Source organism: Carassius gibelio, chromosome A3 (genome assembly GCF_023724105.1).
Source record: "Carassius gibelio isolate Cgi1373 ecotype wild population from Czech Republic chromosome A3, carGib1.2-hapl.c, whole genome shotgun sequence".
Classification (NCBI taxonomy): Eukaryota; Metazoa; Chordata; class Actinopteri; order Cypriniformes; family Cyprinidae; genus Carassius; species Carassius gibelio.
In genome coordinates, this window is record NC_068373.1 from 26018819 (window position 1) to 26035805 (window position 16987).

The following is a 16987-nucleotide window of genomic DNA, read 5'->3' on the forward strand; positions in this document are numbered from 1 at the left end:
AGCGGAAGTTAGCTGATGTCATTGTGAAAAAGGTCTATGCATATTTATTTTAAATACAGAATATGTTTTGAAAGCTGCATATATCTATCTAGCTAGTTTTTAGTTGTGTAATAAAGCAACCATACTAAAATTGTAAAAAGACAGCAAGCACACTTCTGAGAAAACTGAGGAGGTTGGAAGAAGGTAGCATCAAATACTGCTATACATAAAGTGTTGTTTAACTTAGTTATAATTCAGTTATAAGCTCGTAATAAAGACTCATCTATTTTATTTGCAAGATCACAGACCATGTGTTTAGTTAAAACATGCCTAAAAACATGTTAAATATACATTACAAATACTGTTTGAATATTATGGTCAGTATTTATTTTCAACCCACTGTATAGGAAGACAAACTGAAGGAATTACTCAAACATGAAGTTGTTAATAAAAAGAAGGAAATCTACACCTCAGTTGAAGCAACAATTCAGAATGCAATGGCTTCTTGCTATAAAGGTGAGGTGTTCAAAGCACATATTCACAAACCATGTGAATGTCAGCCTTTTGTGGAAACAGTTGAAACATTTGAATGAAAATCCACTAATCTAATACTTTTAAGACTGCTACTTTCATTTAATCCTGGTCAAATTTAAATTAAATCTTAAAAGTAAAACCATTAAAAAAGTTAACATTATTTTGTATAATGAACATATTTGTATAATAATCGTTTAAGTCCAAACACCATTTATAAATGGCCTAATCCCATAAATGTAATCTTTATATTTGAATTTGGATTTGAACAATACTGATGTCTATCCACACAAAATAAAATAAATAAATAAATGACATTACTCATTTTAGAAGCTGCAGAGAAAACCGGAGAGGGATCCACAAAGGAGAAGCAGAGAATTCTGAAGACGCGAATTGAGTCATTAAAACCTGACATCTTCAGGAATGCAAAGAAAGCAGTGCTTATAAAGACAAATGAATTGATGGTATTTAACTGATAATTGATAGTCTTTCCAAAGCAACAAAGCATGATGAAAATCTCACCAATGTTTCATGTTCTTTTTTTCCTGTAAAGGAGTATATAAAGAAAAGTATGGAATTTGTGCTGAAGAAATTAATCCGGTACTCATTTGCAAAAGCAATCCAAAACACCATGTGGGGTAAGAGATAATCTAAACCTGTCCAATTAAAATATTTTAAAAAATTAAGATTTACATAAAAATCAATACATATTGTGGCAGATGAAAACATTTCACATCACGTGGCATTTAGTTGAAATTCATTGCAAAATGGCTCAGACAAATGAAGTTAGTTCAGAGAAAAAGTCTAGAATCATTTGCAAATGCCACTTAGTCTGAGATATGTATGTATGTACAAATACTTTTTGGGGCCATTCTAAATAATCAAGTATAGCTGAAATATATGCAATTTATAATGTGTTTTTTAGATGTTTCTAAAGAGATTGAAGAACTGGAGAAGCTTTCAGCGCAACTCACTGACAACACTGGATAATTCACCTCTGAGACATGAGCATATTGATATTAACAAATGTTTAATTTATCTTAGATTCTTTTTTGTTGTTGTTCTTTCTTTGTCAACCATATATTGAACAAAGTCTTTTTTCATTTTACAAGGTGGTAGAGGGGCAGTGGAAAATATCAAAGTGGTCATATATAGTCTATAGTCATTTTCTGTTTAGGGTCTATGATTTGCCTAATGAGTTATAATTTTAAATTGTTGATTTGATATGGTTTGATAATTGTTTGCATGTCTGAAGAAATTTTTATGTTCCAATCAAAACAAAGGCTATTGTAGTCTGTTATTTCCTGTACCTTTAACCCTGTTTCCTATACTCATGTTTGTTAGTTGGATTTATACACTATATCTTGTTTAATTTCACCTAATTTATCCACTACTGGGGTGTTACTTTAATTTGTTCTTTTAGAAAGACTGCAGTAGATTATAATTGCATAACCCAAATTAGCTTTATCTATCTATCTATCTATCTATCTATCTATCTATCTATCTATCCATCTATCCATCTATCCATCTATCCATCTATCTATCTATCTATCTATCTATCTATCTATCTATCTATCTATCTATCTATCTATTTATCTATCTGTCTATCTATATATATAGATATATATATATATATATATATATATATATATATATATATATATATATATATATAAGCAAATAACATGTTTTCAATAATTATAAATGGTATATTTATGTAATGTCAATATATTTAGACAGATTTTTAGATCTATTAAACATTCGGTTTCAAATAAACTAAAAAAAAACAAAAAAAGATTTCAATTCTCCAATGTTTTTGTTTGTTTTTTTGATTGTTCACCAAAGTATTGGTAACAATGCATTAAATTGTCAAGCACAAGACAATCAAAATAATATTTGAAATGGATTGTTAACAATTTTAACTATTTTGTAGAAGATACACGAACATGCAGTATTCAACAATATATGCTATATCCCTTTTGAATGCCTGGATATTTATTAAAAACTTGGCATGAATTAAAATGGAGGCAAGCCTCTATAACTTTAAACTTGGCTGAAGAATTGTGTGAATGCACATTAACTGAGCGCTAACAGCAGTTATATGTAGTAATAGAAAACACTTTATAATGTCTTGTACTGCAGAACATCTAGGTTAGGTATCTAACCCTTGTTTACTGGTTAGAGGGAACGGAGACATTACTTCAGAAAGAGACTGATGAATGGGGTCCCTTACATTACATTTTGGTCCAAAAATAGCAAAAACTATGAATTTATTCAGCATTGTCTTCTCTTCCGTGTCTGTTGTGAGAGAGTTCAAAATACTGCAGTGTAGTGATAACCAGTTCACGAACGAATCACTCAATGTAACCGTATCTTTTTGAACCACTTCACCAAATCGAACTGAATCGTTTTAAACGGTTCGCTTCTACAATAAGCATTAATCTATAATAGTTTATAATAATTTTGTGATAGTTATAAATAATAGTTTTTGCTATTTTTGGACCAAAATGTATTTTCGATGCTTCAAAAAATTCTAACTGACCCTCTGATGTCACATGGACTACTTTGATGATGTTTTTCTTACCTTTCTGGACATGGACAGTATAACGTTCACACAGCTTCAATGGATTGACTGAGAGCTCTCGGACTAAATCTAAAATATCTTAAACCGTGTTCCAAAGATAAACGGAGGTCTTACAGGTTTGGAACAATATAAGGGTAAGTTATTAATGACATAATTTTAATATTTCGCTGAACTAACCCTTTAAGTTCTGACTTTAGTTCAATTTTTGTTTATGACTGTAACAGATAACTAGATTATCTGCAAATTCATTAAACCTATACAACATAATAATATGGCAATTATTCATTATGGTTGTATATTTGGTCTCCACATTTAAAATATTTAGAGTATAGTGCATCTGACTCTGATCTAAATAATTCTGTCTGAAATCAGAATACGTTAGACTATTTTGTATGAATTGTTTTAGTGTTAAATGGATAGATCTACACACAGTATGATATATTCTCTAAAGGAACATTTTATGAATGCATTATGCTGAATTGACTGACCATCAGCAAAGTCTTTGTTTCGTTTATTCAGTGCAGTTTATTTAACTGATGATTTTTATTTGAACGATATGGAATGGTTAAATTACAACAGAGAATGTTCCTTTTGAACCTATGAGTAAATACCTTGCTTAAGGTCACAGTATGGCAATAAAGGAGTTAATAATTACCTCATTCGTTTCTGGGTCATACCTTCCAGATTTGACTTTAGGACTGTTGTTTTCTAGTCCAGATCTTTATACTTTCACTCCTGAGAGCATTTTTGATTTTGAATAATACACTGGAGCTTTTGGAAAGTATCGAAGTAGTTTTTTTACTCAAAGCAATCAGCTCTGATAAGTTCACGACTCGTGGTTACAAACAGTGAAAAGACCAGTGCAGTAAGGGGCGTGGAGTCCACTCTGCATCCTATATAAAAGCCATATAGTGAGGCAGGTTGTTTGATAGAACCAGACTTTCATCTCTGAACATGGCAGGACTGAAGGCATGTAATGCTCTAGTGACGGGGGCCAACCGAGGCTTGGGTTTAGAAATGGTCAAGCAACTCCTGGAGGCCTGTTGCTCAAATATTTTTGCTGCATGTCGTGATCCAGATGGGCCAAACTCTGAGGTGAGTATTCAGGAGCTTAGGATCGTATACAGCTCCAAAAAAACATTTTTAAGCATTCACATTTTCTTTCTGATTCAGGCACTGAGAGAACTGGCCAAAAATCATCCAGGAGTGGTCACCCTTGTGCAGCTTGGTACATGTGCATTTATCTTTTAGACTACATTTTACATTACAATAGATAATTCTTACGTTTTGAAATAACGTCACATTTATTTTATTTCCTGCTATTATTAGATGTTGCTGATCCATGCAGTATCAAAGAGTCTGCTAAAAAAGTGGGTTCTCTACTGGGGAAGAAGGGCTTGAACCTACTCGTGAATAACGCTGCAGTGTTGCCACAAAAAACCATGCTGACCACCACTGTTGAGGACATGCAGAACACCTTCAACACCAACGTGATAGGACCTTTGTTTGTCATTAGGGTAATGGAGATCACTTTTGAGAGCAAGCTGAATCTAAAATGTGGCATTTCTCGTAGATCTGAAACAATCTGTCGTGAATGGTTTCAATCAGGAGTACCTGCCATATCTGCGTACGGCAGCTAAAGCCAGTGGCAAACCAGGCATGTCATGTGATAAAGCAGCTGTGATCAACATATCCACGGATTCAGCGTCTATGAGCATCATGCCAGTACTGGAAGAGCCATTCCCATTCTTCCCATACAGCATCAGCAAGGTACGCAAGAATCCTAAGACTGTTCTGTTCTGTTCTTGTTTGTATGTGGTTTGAAACTCAATTGAAACCAGATATGTGGAACTGTTTCAGTGTGAAAGGTCAGACTGGATTTCAAATGGTTTAATGTGTACTGTCCTGAATGGGGAAAAAAAATAAAAAAAACTGTTTGAAATTGAGCTATTCTTTCTATATCTTCTTTATAAACTATCTGCTACACAGTTTGGATAAAAACCATCTTAACTGATCTGAAACTTTGTGATGCATCTGTTTTCCTTTCAGGCTGGTCTAAACATGCTGACCATATACACCGCCAGGGACTTAAAGGCAGATGAGATCCTTTGCATTTCGCTTCATCCAGGATGGGTGAAGACAGACATGGGGGGAGATATGGTAAATCTAGACTCAGTAATAAAGGAATCTCTTTCCAGAACATGAGGCCTGACTCACAAAAGCACTCTGATGGTCTCCTTTTGACAATGCTACCACTATTTGAAATGCATGTGATTCACTGTTTGTTCACCAGGCATCTATTGATGCCAGAGAAAGTGTGGAGGGGATGCTGCGTGTCATTGGAGGCCTTACTGAGAAGCAGAACGGTGGATTCTTAGACTTCACTGGAGAAACAATTCCCTGGTAAACCAGAAAAACGTTGATCAAAGGGCTGATCCAGACTGACCTATTTAACCTGTTACAAATAAAGTGATAAGCACAGTCATTAATGTTTATGACATGTTCAAATTCATTCTCTTTGTGTTCAATATAATAAAACAACCTAAACAAACAATACTGCAATATTGTCATTTATCTTAATGCATAAACTTTTTTGTTATATAATTTGCCATTCACCTTTTAAAAACACCATGACAATACATAAGGTTTTTAATATAAAGGTTCCAAAACGCTACTTTCAGAGAAATGCCTTTTAAGAACAATTTTTGCTTTCCAAAAGAACCATTCCGTGAACTTAAAAAAGGTTCTTTAGAAAAATATTATATATATATATATATATCCAGATGACCTATTTAACCCATTATTAGCAAAGTGATAAGCTGAGTCATCAGTGCTTATGACATGGTAACTTCATTCTTCGTGTTCAATACAATAAAATGAACTAAACAAACAATACTGTGAGATTGTGTCATTTATCGGAATGCACAAACATTATGTGCTATATAATTTTCTATTCACCATAAAATAATTATAAAAAACCATGAACAGCATTTATTGCTATTACATGCACTTTAACAAACAGCATAGAATTTTATGATTTCTATATATTTTATACAATATCCTAGAGTTTTATGAATTGGTACATAGATCTACTGAGTTTAGCAAATTAACATATCACACTTGTGAGAAGCTCAATAAATACAAACATGCTTTTCTAATTTTGCATTACATATCAGTTCCATTTATATATGAGGTAAACATAAATATTAGAAAATTATCCAAACATATACTTTGGTAGACAACAAACTGCCCATAAAACATCATACACAAAGTTGTGGATAGACCTGACTGAGCTTCTTGTGCGCTTTCAAATCTATTTAGTGTAAGTATTATGCTTAAATGCATGAAATTAAATTTGCAGGCATTCTCTGTCTTCAGCTTAGAAGGCTAAGAAGCCTCTACTGAATTAAAATATAAATAACTGTTGGTGGGGAATATGAGACTAACAGTTTTTTGGGTAGACATTTTGAGAAATAATTGAAAAATTAATAACGGTCAGTTTGTGTGCAGAAAACATGTGCAGAAAACTACTCCATAAAGAGTGTGCATGCTTATATTTTCCGAGTCTCTTCGATGAATGGTAAAGAGTTCCCAGCCATTGAGTAAATTCTATTGAGAGATAAGAGTCTTTATTGCTGTAGCATTCAAGTAGCATTGAAATACAGAGGCTTTCAGATCAGTGCCATAGACTAACCGTATTTGCTTCCCCAAAGAACCATTCAGTGAAAAGTTCTTAAAAGAACTTTTAAAAGGTTCTTTAGAAAATCCAAACTTTAGAAAATCCGTATTTAAAGGTTCCGTGGATTTAAAGGTTTTTCATGGAATCACAGATGCAAAGAGAGAACTTTCATTTTTAAAAGTGAGTCTCATCGGGTAACTACTGGACGGCTGATTCAAAAGGAAATTCCATGACAGGTTAATTTAAGCTGTGCTTACCTACATATGGTTCTATTCATTTATTTAAAATTGACAAGTTGGACTGTTTGGTTTCTAGCATACATGTGAACATGCATCCCAGAATGCACCTCTTAAATGAGAAGCCCAGAGTGTGCAGAGCTGGAATCCAGATTAATGCTGGTGACTTCGATGAAGATCAAATATTAGTCACACCTGGTCATACTTCAATTTGACTTATTTTATGATTTGACTTCATTCTAAAACCTGGAAAAATCGTCATTTAACAGATTCAAAGGTAAACATTTTCCAAATCTTTGACTGGTACTCTATAACTGAAGCAGAAATACGTAAATAAAGCTGGCGTCACCAGGAGGCACTGTTCCACACTGCCACTCTCACGGGGCAGATCTTCAGCGGCCCAGGATTATTCCCATTTATATTTGCCCCCGGACAGAAAAAAGGGAACATGGCCTCAGTGAAACGGTCGTTAAACGTGTAGACAGGTATGACACCCACTGAGTCAAAGAAGCTGACCTCTCCAGCATCATAGTCGATCTTCACCCGAACCCTCTCCAGGTGACCCTTCAGATCGAGCGGGGTGTGGGGGCTGGTCATGGCCGTGTACTTCCCATCAAAGAGAGCGATGGTCCAGAATCCACCTTCGGGACAGCCTGAGATTTTGCCTTTCCTGGCTACCGATGCTTTAACCACACCGATTACCCAGTCATTATTTTGGCCCACATCCACCTCCCAGGAATGACATCCTGAGGTGAAACCCTTGGAGCCCAGTACAAAATCAAAGTGGTCAAAGCGCTCCGGGTTATTAGGCAGCCCTTCCATCGTCCCTGTGTTGCACACACTCGTCAGGCTCTTGCTTAGAGACAAACAGGGGTAGGCTGTGTTGGGGTCCAACGTCACTGGAACTAAGTGGAAGAGGAATCGGGAAGACATCATAACACATGCATATTTATGTACCAGTGTTAAAATGTAAAAAGGAAAGGTTTCGGAAACCTGTCGAAACAATACATTTTTGCAATTCCTCTTGGCTGTGCTCTATCGTAACTGAACACTTACTGTATTCCACCAGGCTCTGCATTTTTTCCCACGCTCTGAACTTCAGCGAGGCGATGTGCTCTGCAACGTCAATTAGAGTATTGGGGACCTTTTCTGGTTCGTGAAATGCTATCTGAGCTCTAGAAAGACATTCAGTCAGGTTAGCTTTATGGAAAGAAATCCATCAAATACTCTCAGATGTACTATTACCTCATTTTGACATTCTTGTAGTTCTGTGGGAGACAGTCAAATCAGTTACTTGTGCTAATATTTGTACAAACTTGATAAGATTGGTTAACAATCCAAATACAGCAGGTTACTTGTAAAAAGAGGCTGTCATCATTAGCAATCTCGTTTTCAATGGCTATGACAGCATGAGAAAAGGTGAGTATATCACGAGCGACTATGTCCGTTTTTTTCTTCATCCTCTGTTTCTTTGTCTCTTCTTCTTCTGCCAGAACAGCAATCCTCGCAGCTTCCTCCTTCAGAAGAAATTGCCGGAGCTCGTTAAACTCCTCGTGAACTTGTTTCTCTGTCTGTTGCCCTTGGTTCTGTGTGAACCCAAAATAAAGAAGGTAATTAAGTTATCTGTTGATGGCTAGTCTATCATGTGATGTTTATTAGTCTGGATCTTGGTTTTTTGTTGATACCTTGATGTGGACAGTTATGTCATCATATTCCTGTTTGGTCTCATAGAGGCGTCGAAGACTTTTCTTAAGTGGGATGACAATCTGCCGCATTTCGTCCTGGAGAAGAAAACTAAATTTACATCTCAAACCAATTTAAAACAACCCTCAAGGACAGTAAAGCTGTAAACAAGAATTCCTCCAGATTTTAAAATAAATAATGAAAATAATGTAGTAATTGCACTCAAAAAGCTCAAAATTTCTACCTCTAATAAAAGATATATTCACTATTAATGTCATTACTATTGAAAATTGTGTTGATTTGGCCTAAGTTTATTAAAATCCCAGATATTATCGAGTTTTCCAGGACCATGAAAAATGTTCTCAAGAAAACCAGATTCCACAATTGTAATGTATTAATAGTAACTAATTAACTTGATGTATTTTCGATTAAGCAAGGTAAGCTGTATTATATCATTACAATGCCAAAAATTATCACAATTATTTAATGCGTATAACTTATTATTTAATACAGTAATCAAATTGTATTTATATGTTCTGGCAGCATTTATTGTTTTACCTTTAATTTATGCACATTACATATATTTACAAAAATAAAATAAAAAAAGAATAAGAATAGACAAAATATCTACTGAATTGAGAATAGTGACAAATACAGGAAAAAAATCTGGATGCATTATGGTAATAAGAATTTGGAGGGTTCTTTTTGGTTTATTTCTGGTAAAAAAAATAAGGCTTATTTGGAAAATTATTTTTTAAAACTAAGAATCATTAGGGAATATTCTTAAAAATACATCACCTTGAGATCATTTGCTGCTTCTTCCAAAGGACACACACTGTGGCCTTGATGTTTCTTGGACGTTTGGCAAACACAGCAGAGAACCTCTTCGTCATATTGGCAGAACAATTTGAGTCCCTCCCCGTGAGTGGCGCAGAGAGCCTCTGGTTTGGACGTCCCGTTGGCTGAATATGAGCCTGCTGTCGCAGACGCTTGTCCTTTCTGCTCCTGAGCAATGGCATCGCAAACGTTCTTCAGAGCCAGACTCACGGTGGGCTCCGTCAGAGAACACTTCATCCTGCACACGGGACATTTCTTCTTGGTCGCCTTCTTGTTCCAGAATTGCTGAAGGCAGAGGCGGCAGAAGCTGTGGCTGCACTTTAGGACCACGGGATCGGTGAAGATCTCGAAGCAGATCGGACAGGAGAGCTCATCCTCTAAAGGTGACGTAAAGTGAGAAGTCAGAGCTCTTGGACGCAGAATTCGGATGTTTTTAAGGCCTGGAAAGGTGTTTGCTCCTCCAGGTTGAGAGAAAGCCCTTGGTCGCAAGTACATGGCTGTCTGGTGTTTCTGGAGTGGAGTCCGCTTGCTTTTAAAAATGAAAACCCTGATGAGCCCAAGCTGCAACTGCAGCGTTTGTACAAAAACCACAAGCACCCTCACGTCGCTAAAACAAGTCTGTCCTTTGTCAATAATGAGCATTTATATGATCACGACATTCTCAGAAGTGATTCTTTGACCACACCTCATCCGCTGGAGCACTGGCTTCTTATTTACGTCACCTAAATTTGCGCTCTGGGTTCATTATTGGATCAACTGGTGCTTGACGGGGAAACAAACCACCATTGATCCATGAAATGTTTGGTGTAAGCATTATTGTTTTGGGTAATCAACAGAGGCTATGTGAGGGATTGCAAAAAACCAAACCCTTTCTGAATGCTAGAGGGACATTAATGCAAATAAACTTGGAAAGGTGGAAAACTCCACATACAGCCACAGAAGCACAGAACATGGCAACAAATGAGCGTTTCTAATGGAATAAATTACAAATACTATACCAAATAACTCTTATTAAACCATATGCAGGTCACTCGTTCCCCTATGTCCACAATGGTAATGTAAAAGTAAATATGCCCTTGGTGAGGTGGTTCAGCCAAGAAGAACGAACCCAATGTTTTAATGAATAACCAAACATAAGAGGAAAAACACCTACTGCTTTCCAAGACACAAGAAAAACAAAAACACAACTCATTATGTTTGTTTTATTGTTGTTCAGAAATCTAACAAAGAACATTTTGGTGCAATAGCATTTCTGTCACTGAAAAAAACATAACATTTATTGCCATTCGAAGGTAGTCTGAGACAGTGTAACATGAGTCCATCAACACCATTACATCAGTGTAAACGATTCATCTTAAAAACAACGCTTATCTTAATATGTTCAAAAAGTGACCAAAGTAAATCAACGACAAGAGAGCGGTGTCCAAGCTACACTGACAGCTTTACAGCATGTAAAAAGTAACACCAAAACATTGCATTTTTTTTTTTCTTCTTTTAATTAATTTTGGAGCTGGGTCCTTTAAACATGAACCTACATCTCCCATAAGACAAGACACCCCGGCTAAATAAAAAAAAATATATATATAAAGTTTGAAGTTTTAACCATCACATGATCAGCATTTACATTTCAAACATGCTCTGACGTTCCAGACGTGGAATAGTACAGTGTTGAACTGCCTGGTTAAAAGAGGAATGATAACTTCAGACTTCAACATGTGCTCAGTGTAAGACGCCTGTGTTTGGTCGTATTTGCAGCACTATTGTCAGGATCTTGGAGATGCTCACTGGCTGTAGTGTAGTTTCCATAAACACATCAACACTATATACACTCAAATCAACAGCATACAGTCAATACCATCTAACACCTACACCGTCCAATCAGTGCTTTAATATTCACTTACCAGTAGGGCTGGGCAATAAGTATCAAATATTCAAAGACACACTAATACACACAATATATATTTATATATGTGGCTTTCTGAATCCGTTTCACTTCAATAATGGTTTGTTTGAAACTCCCTTATCGCCCAGCCCTTCATTCTTCCTCCGCTTCTCCTTTAAAAGATAAATACTGTTACGGGTGAAACATTATCTGTAATACTTCATGACATTTCTTAATACTGATTTTACTGATAAAAAAGAAAAAGGTTTCCTTATGTTTGGCATTATGTGCTAGTTTGCCACGCTACTAAAATGAAAACGGATGGTTTATGTTTTTGTCTCCCTTTCTTTTACTCTCTTAAAATAAGAGCTAAGCCACAGAACTGGAAATGTAAAGCACTAGATGTCATTTAGAAACTGTTCATTGCAACGACTTCGAAGCCACTCGAAATCCTTTGTATAATACAGAACAAGAGTACATAACAAGACAGCACATGCTTTAGAGAATCATTCTAGTGTTGATAAGACAAATGGTCCGTGATTCTGCCGTGGGACGGGTCAGATCAACACCGCAGAGGTCACTACAGTGTAAACCAGCATTGCCTCGGTCTCTGCACTGCGTGTTCTGTGTCTAACCGTGCAATTTATACAGCGTTGGGTAACAGTGCAAGTGAAAGTCACAGTAACAGAGTAACCTCACAGGGGAGCAAACACGGGCCCTGGAGTAAATAACTTGCAAATTCAATGAGTCTCAGCATCTTTTGCTTAATATCCTACTAAATAAGACATTTCATATAAGTGATCAGGCTCAACCTATTCAAATATGAATATAATTTTGAAATGCATTCAACATAGTGTTTGGATAACACCTGCATATTAAAAAAAGTGTGGAGTTAGAGGCCTACAAGTGTTTTTCAAGCATTCTTAAAAGCATCCCAGCATATGTTCCCAAAACCAACCAAAAAAAAAAAAACTCAATAGTGTTCCTAAAGTAGTGTATTTTTTATCCATTTCTAAAATTACACGCGACCGACCTTCGCATCGCCTATGGCACCCCACACATCGAACACAAACTCATCTGGAAACGCGAAATCACCCAGAGTCTCGTCCAAAGCTTCAGCAAACTCATCCGGGTTCTTTTTGTCCTTGCCGAGCTCCACCATCGTGGCAGCTGTAAAGGAGTGTGGGAGTTAGAGACGCCACTTACAAAAAAACAAGAGTACAAAAATAGTAATACACAGGGAAAATTACCAAGTTCACTGTCTCTAATGCCCATGTAGCTCTCCAACAGGTCATCCACTTTCTCGATAGCTTTTTCTTCAAATGCTGACGGCTGCAACACAAGGAAAGAATGAATGGAAACATTAGATTACCCTGCTTAACTGAAAATTATGGGTGATTAGTTAGCTGTGCTATTTTGTCTGATCGTCTGTGATGTATTCTAAAATGCTTAGTCGCCAGGATAAATCATCTAGCTGGCATTGCATGAGGTAGAAATGTTGTAAAAACTGCAAGAGACTTGAGAGCATCAGTAAGAATATTGAAAACCACAAACCAATCTAACAGTTTGCATTACAGAAGTTGGTTTATGAATATATAGAATTCTGCCATTCGTCTCTTTGTAAATAAACATGTTTTACGTACAAAACGTTTGTAAAAAGTGATCTGACATAAGTTTTCATGAAGGTGAAGAACCCATTTGATAACAAGAATTAGAAAAATATATTTATGTATATGTGCAAATATTAAAAAAAATGTTTTATCTTAAAAAAAAAAAGAAAAAAAACAAATGTAATTTTTCTAGCCACAAATCCTAAATTCCCTGATATTTCCCAGTTATCTACGACTGCGGGAATTCAAAATGAGGTTTCACTGACACAGTCATATATCAAGATTGATACTCAAACACATATTTTTAAGGTACCGTACATTCACATTTCCTACAAAAGAAGTAATGAAAAGGTCATCTAAATAACTACAAACTCTGAAACTGGTGCTTTTCCGTGATGGTACAGCCGCTTCTATGACATCTAGGTTTTTCTCATACATTTATCACAATCCGATTATACATGTCAAACATTACAATATATTGAATTGTGAAATATGTATTGTATCAGATCACAAGACAACTAGAGATGCCTAGTCCTTTCCAGTCACACGAATGAAAACATCTGTTTGCTGACTCATGAACTGAACTGATCTGAGTTCACTGTATATTAAACCCAACAGTCTTACCAGTTCCTCTACGGTGGCCGGCCCTTTAGACCTCAGACGCAGCGTTCCTCTGCCCGTTCCTAACTGTGCAGAGCCTGACTTGCTTCCTGACCGCTGACTGATCATGTCTTTAAAACAAAGGGTAAAAACTCATCATATCAGATTCACTGTGGCCGTCAATGCTAGCTAAAGGATATCCAAAAACACTTACCAAATGCCTTCAAAGGTTCCACCAGCTTCAGGACAAATGTCTTCCCTTTGGGCAGTTCCTTCAGCATCTTGGCAACCTCGTAATGGCGGCAGCCAATGAGTATCTGTCCGTTGATCGACTCGATCATGTCACCCACGTTGATGACCTGGATCTGATGAATAATACTGCCTTCTCTTATTCTCTGCGAAGAAAACGTGATGTTCAGATGATTACAGTTTTCCAGCAGGTCAGGTGGTATGATTATTATTCTGATAGTTATTATTAAAAGGGGTTTGTTAGGTACAGTGTGAAGTAGGGTGTAACTGTTTACAGTTGTCATGCAATGGCACAACTTGACTCATTATTATATATCACAAGCATGCGAATATCAGCATTGATTTTTTATGGTGACCAAAACTGCATTTATTTAATCAAAAATACAGTAAAACAGTAATATTGTGAAATATTATTACAATTTTAAATGACTGTTATTTATTCCTTTAATTCAAAGCTGAATTTTCAGCCTCATTCCTCCAGTCTTCAGTGTCACATAATCCTTCAGAAATCAGTCTAATATACTGATGCACTGCTTAAGAAGAATTTAGTATTATTAACAATGTTGAAAGCACTCTGTGGAGACTGTGATCGATTTGTTTCAGGACTCTCTGATGAATAGAAGGCTCACAATAACAGCACTTTTTAGAATATAAACTTTTGTAAGATTACAAATGTCTCTACTGTCACCTTTGAACAATTGAATGCATCCTTACTGAATAAAAGTATTAATTTCTTAAAAACAAAAAAAAGACATCAAAACAGTATTAAAAGTCTCACCTTGATGAAAGCATAGCCAGCTCCATTATCAGTGATGGTGAGCCCCAGTGCATCCTCTCCTTTAAAAACATCCACCTCTTTCCTCTGGCCCTTCACGTGAGCGAATATAAAGTCCTCCAATCCGATCTGGCCACCCAAAAGTTTGTCCATGTCCACTTTGTGAGTATTCAGTGTGCAAAACATCACCTGAGAAAGAATAGAAGCATTTAGTTGGTATAATCACCGAGAACTGCTCTTATAATGCATAAAGAAATCCCGCTCACCTCTGTTGGAGGAATCCCAAAGGCCTCTCCTATCTTGGCATATAGCTCACGCACATTGCTGAAGCCCTCGATGCGACCCGTGGGGCTGCCGTGAGCCAGCTGGGTGTGGAAGATCAGGCGAGGGCGCAGGCTGGTGGGTGGAGGTGGTAAGCCCTCATGGGCAGCTCCTTCACCCAAACTGACCCTGCCACCATCAAGGCCACCGGACCCTGGGACGTTCAGACCAGCCCGGATGGGCTCGGCCTCCTCATTCTCCACCAGAGGAGACGCCTTCTTTCTGCGGCCCAATCCAAGTGGCATTTTGGGAGCTTCTGTCTTCGTTTTGTCGTACAGGCACAATGTTTTAATACAAAATGGGGCTGTGCACCACCTCTAATTATGTTCCTGATGTGCCCAAATCAAAGTAGAAAGTGTTTTGAGTTCAACCCATTCAAAGGAAATCTCCAGACCTGTGATACAAAGATGGACAAGCTGGGATCAAAAAAAATAAAGCTACACACGTAGTAAATTTATTAGACAAGCAAAAGGGATAGATAAATAAACAACAGACAAGTTACATTGAACCAAAAACAAGAAACATTTTAATTAATAAGTAAATATAAAAGTAAATATAAAAATGTGTAAAAGTTTAAAAAATATCTTTTATTTTACATAATAGATTATGTACAATTCTAAATGTTTTTTTTTCTACCCTTGAGTTCTAAATTTCCTGATATTTCCTCATTTAAACAAAAAAAAAAAAAGTTTATTTCGACTTATAATATCTAATGCATAAATGTTATTTTCTATAAATTTGCCATCATTGAATATTAGATACCCTGATATTTCCAGGTTTTCTATGACTCGGGAAATAAAAATAAGGTTGCACTCATACATATTTTAATGTGCATCTCCTACATTTCAAGTAATATAAGTGCAAAATTTAATGGTCTCTTCTTGAAAACCTAGGTCGTCTTTTTCATACATTAAAAACAATAATAATAGAAAAACTGAGATGGAAAAGGATATATTTGTAACAAATTTAATGTACTAGCAAAGTAGTTTTATTTTATATAATAAATAATTTAATTTGTGGAAAATTATATATCTACCATTAAAAACAAACAAACAAAAAACAAAAACAAGTAGTATTTGGTTCTGCATTGTTTATTTACATAGTCATCCAGCAAGCCAACTCGAACAACAACCTGGCTAAAAATTACACGAACTAAACTCAAATACCGACCAGTGGAAAAGCACTTTCATGAGCTGGAGATTCAGAGTTTAAGCAGCCTGCAATGTTTCTGTTTATAGACTGAAGCTAAGCAGCTAACAGTAATGTGAGTTAGCATGTTAGCATGCTCTAGATATCACGACACTTACCAAACTAACTCTGACTGAGAGGAAACCATGAACCGCTGGGACGTCGCGCTTATAATATATTCATTATAAAAGATGATTGCTGAGGAGGATTAAAGCGGGCATTTAGGCAGTACGTTCTGCTATGTGAAAGAAAGAGAGGCGGATACCACATCACTCAACACAACCTGCAGCTCTTCCTCTGCTGAGACACCAAACAGCAGCGCAGCTCAATCACGCGCGCACTGCTGCCACCTACAGACGACTAACGATCATAACAGTGATCATCAGTCAACGAGGAGCACTTGTAAAGCCTTTAATTGCAAGAAATAAAAACAATTACGCATATGATGTGTTGTAAAGCATTTCACTTAAAAAAGCCAATATCTTTCTACGGAAACACACATATTTCATAATTTGTGAATTTCAAAAAGCATGCTGATGATGCAGTAATAATGTGTGAGGTACTTTAAAGTGTGTGCATATGTGCCGTCTGTGTACATTTGGCACAAATACTGTAATTCCTTATAAAATGACTTCTGGTAATGGCAGTTATAAGATGCAAAATCCAATAAATTCTATAAAATCGCCATCATCTCATCATTGTACATCATCTCAATATGCACATGACAAGAACAGCATAAATATATGACTATAAAATAACTCAGCATGTTTCCAGGGCCATGAAAGAATAATAGAAATTATTTTCAAGCTACATTTATTGCAAGCAAAAGAAGG

General features: G+C 36.3%; 4 protein-coding genes across 6 annotated transcripts in view; 2 read left to right on the forward strand and 2 right to left on the reverse strand.

The window, feature by feature from the left end:
- The window catches only part of LOC127953590 (nuclear GTPase SLIP-GC), a 34431-nt gene extending 32379 nt beyond the window's left edge, over positions 1–2052 (forward strand). For all 3 annotated transcript variants that reach the window (XM_052552794.1, XM_052552813.1, XM_052552803.1), the window contains 4 exons: positions 387–495; positions 841–974; positions 1064–1148; positions 1436–2052. In XM_052552794.1, the coding sequence (XP_052408754.1) occupies positions 387–495; positions 841–974; positions 1064–1148; positions 1436–1500 (393 nt within the window). In that variant the 3' untranslated portion in view covers positions 1501–2052. The remainder of the gene's footprint in view (positions 1–386; positions 496–840; positions 975–1063; positions 1149–1435) is intronic.
- Positions 2053–3589: 1537 nt separating this feature from the next.
- Positions 3590–5648, forward strand: LOC127953722 (C-factor). The gene is made up of 6 exons (XM_052553004.1): positions 3590–4189; positions 4268–4322; positions 4424–4611; positions 4703–4864; positions 5144–5254; positions 5388–5648. The coding sequence occupies exons 1-6, from the start codon at positions 4049–4051 to the stop codon at positions 5499–5501; spliced, it is 771 nt and encodes a 256-aa protein (XP_052408964.1). The 5' UTR covers positions 3590–4048; the 3' UTR covers positions 5502–5648.
- A 231-nt stretch (positions 5649–5879) lies between these two features.
- Positions 5880–10257, reverse strand: LOC127953602 (E3 ubiquitin-protein ligase TRIM35-like). Its single transcript, XM_052552827.1, has 6 exons — positions 9491–10257; positions 8695–8790; positions 8365–8595; positions 8255–8277; positions 8066–8184; positions 5880–7914 (listed from the first exon to the last, which is right to left on the reverse strand). Exons 1-6 carry the CDS (start codon positions 10169–10171, stop codon positions 7355–7357), a joined length of 1710 nt encoding a protein of 569 aa, XP_052408787.1. The 5' UTR covers positions 10172–10257; the 3' UTR covers positions 5880–7354.
- A 460-nt stretch (positions 10258–10717) lies between these two features.
- LOC127953687 (PDZ domain-containing protein GIPC1) lies at positions 10718–16462 on the reverse strand. The gene is made up of 7 exons (XM_052552957.1): positions 16274–16462; positions 14912–15360; positions 14649–14834; positions 13836–14016; positions 13646–13752; positions 12662–12743; positions 10718–12581 (listed from the first exon to the last, which is right to left on the reverse strand). Exons 2-7 carry the CDS (start codon positions 15209–15211, stop codon positions 12430–12432), a joined length of 1008 nt encoding a protein of 335 aa, XP_052408917.1. The 5' UTR covers positions 15212–15360; positions 16274–16462; the 3' UTR covers positions 10718–12429.
- Positions 16463–16987: the final 525 nt, after the last annotated feature.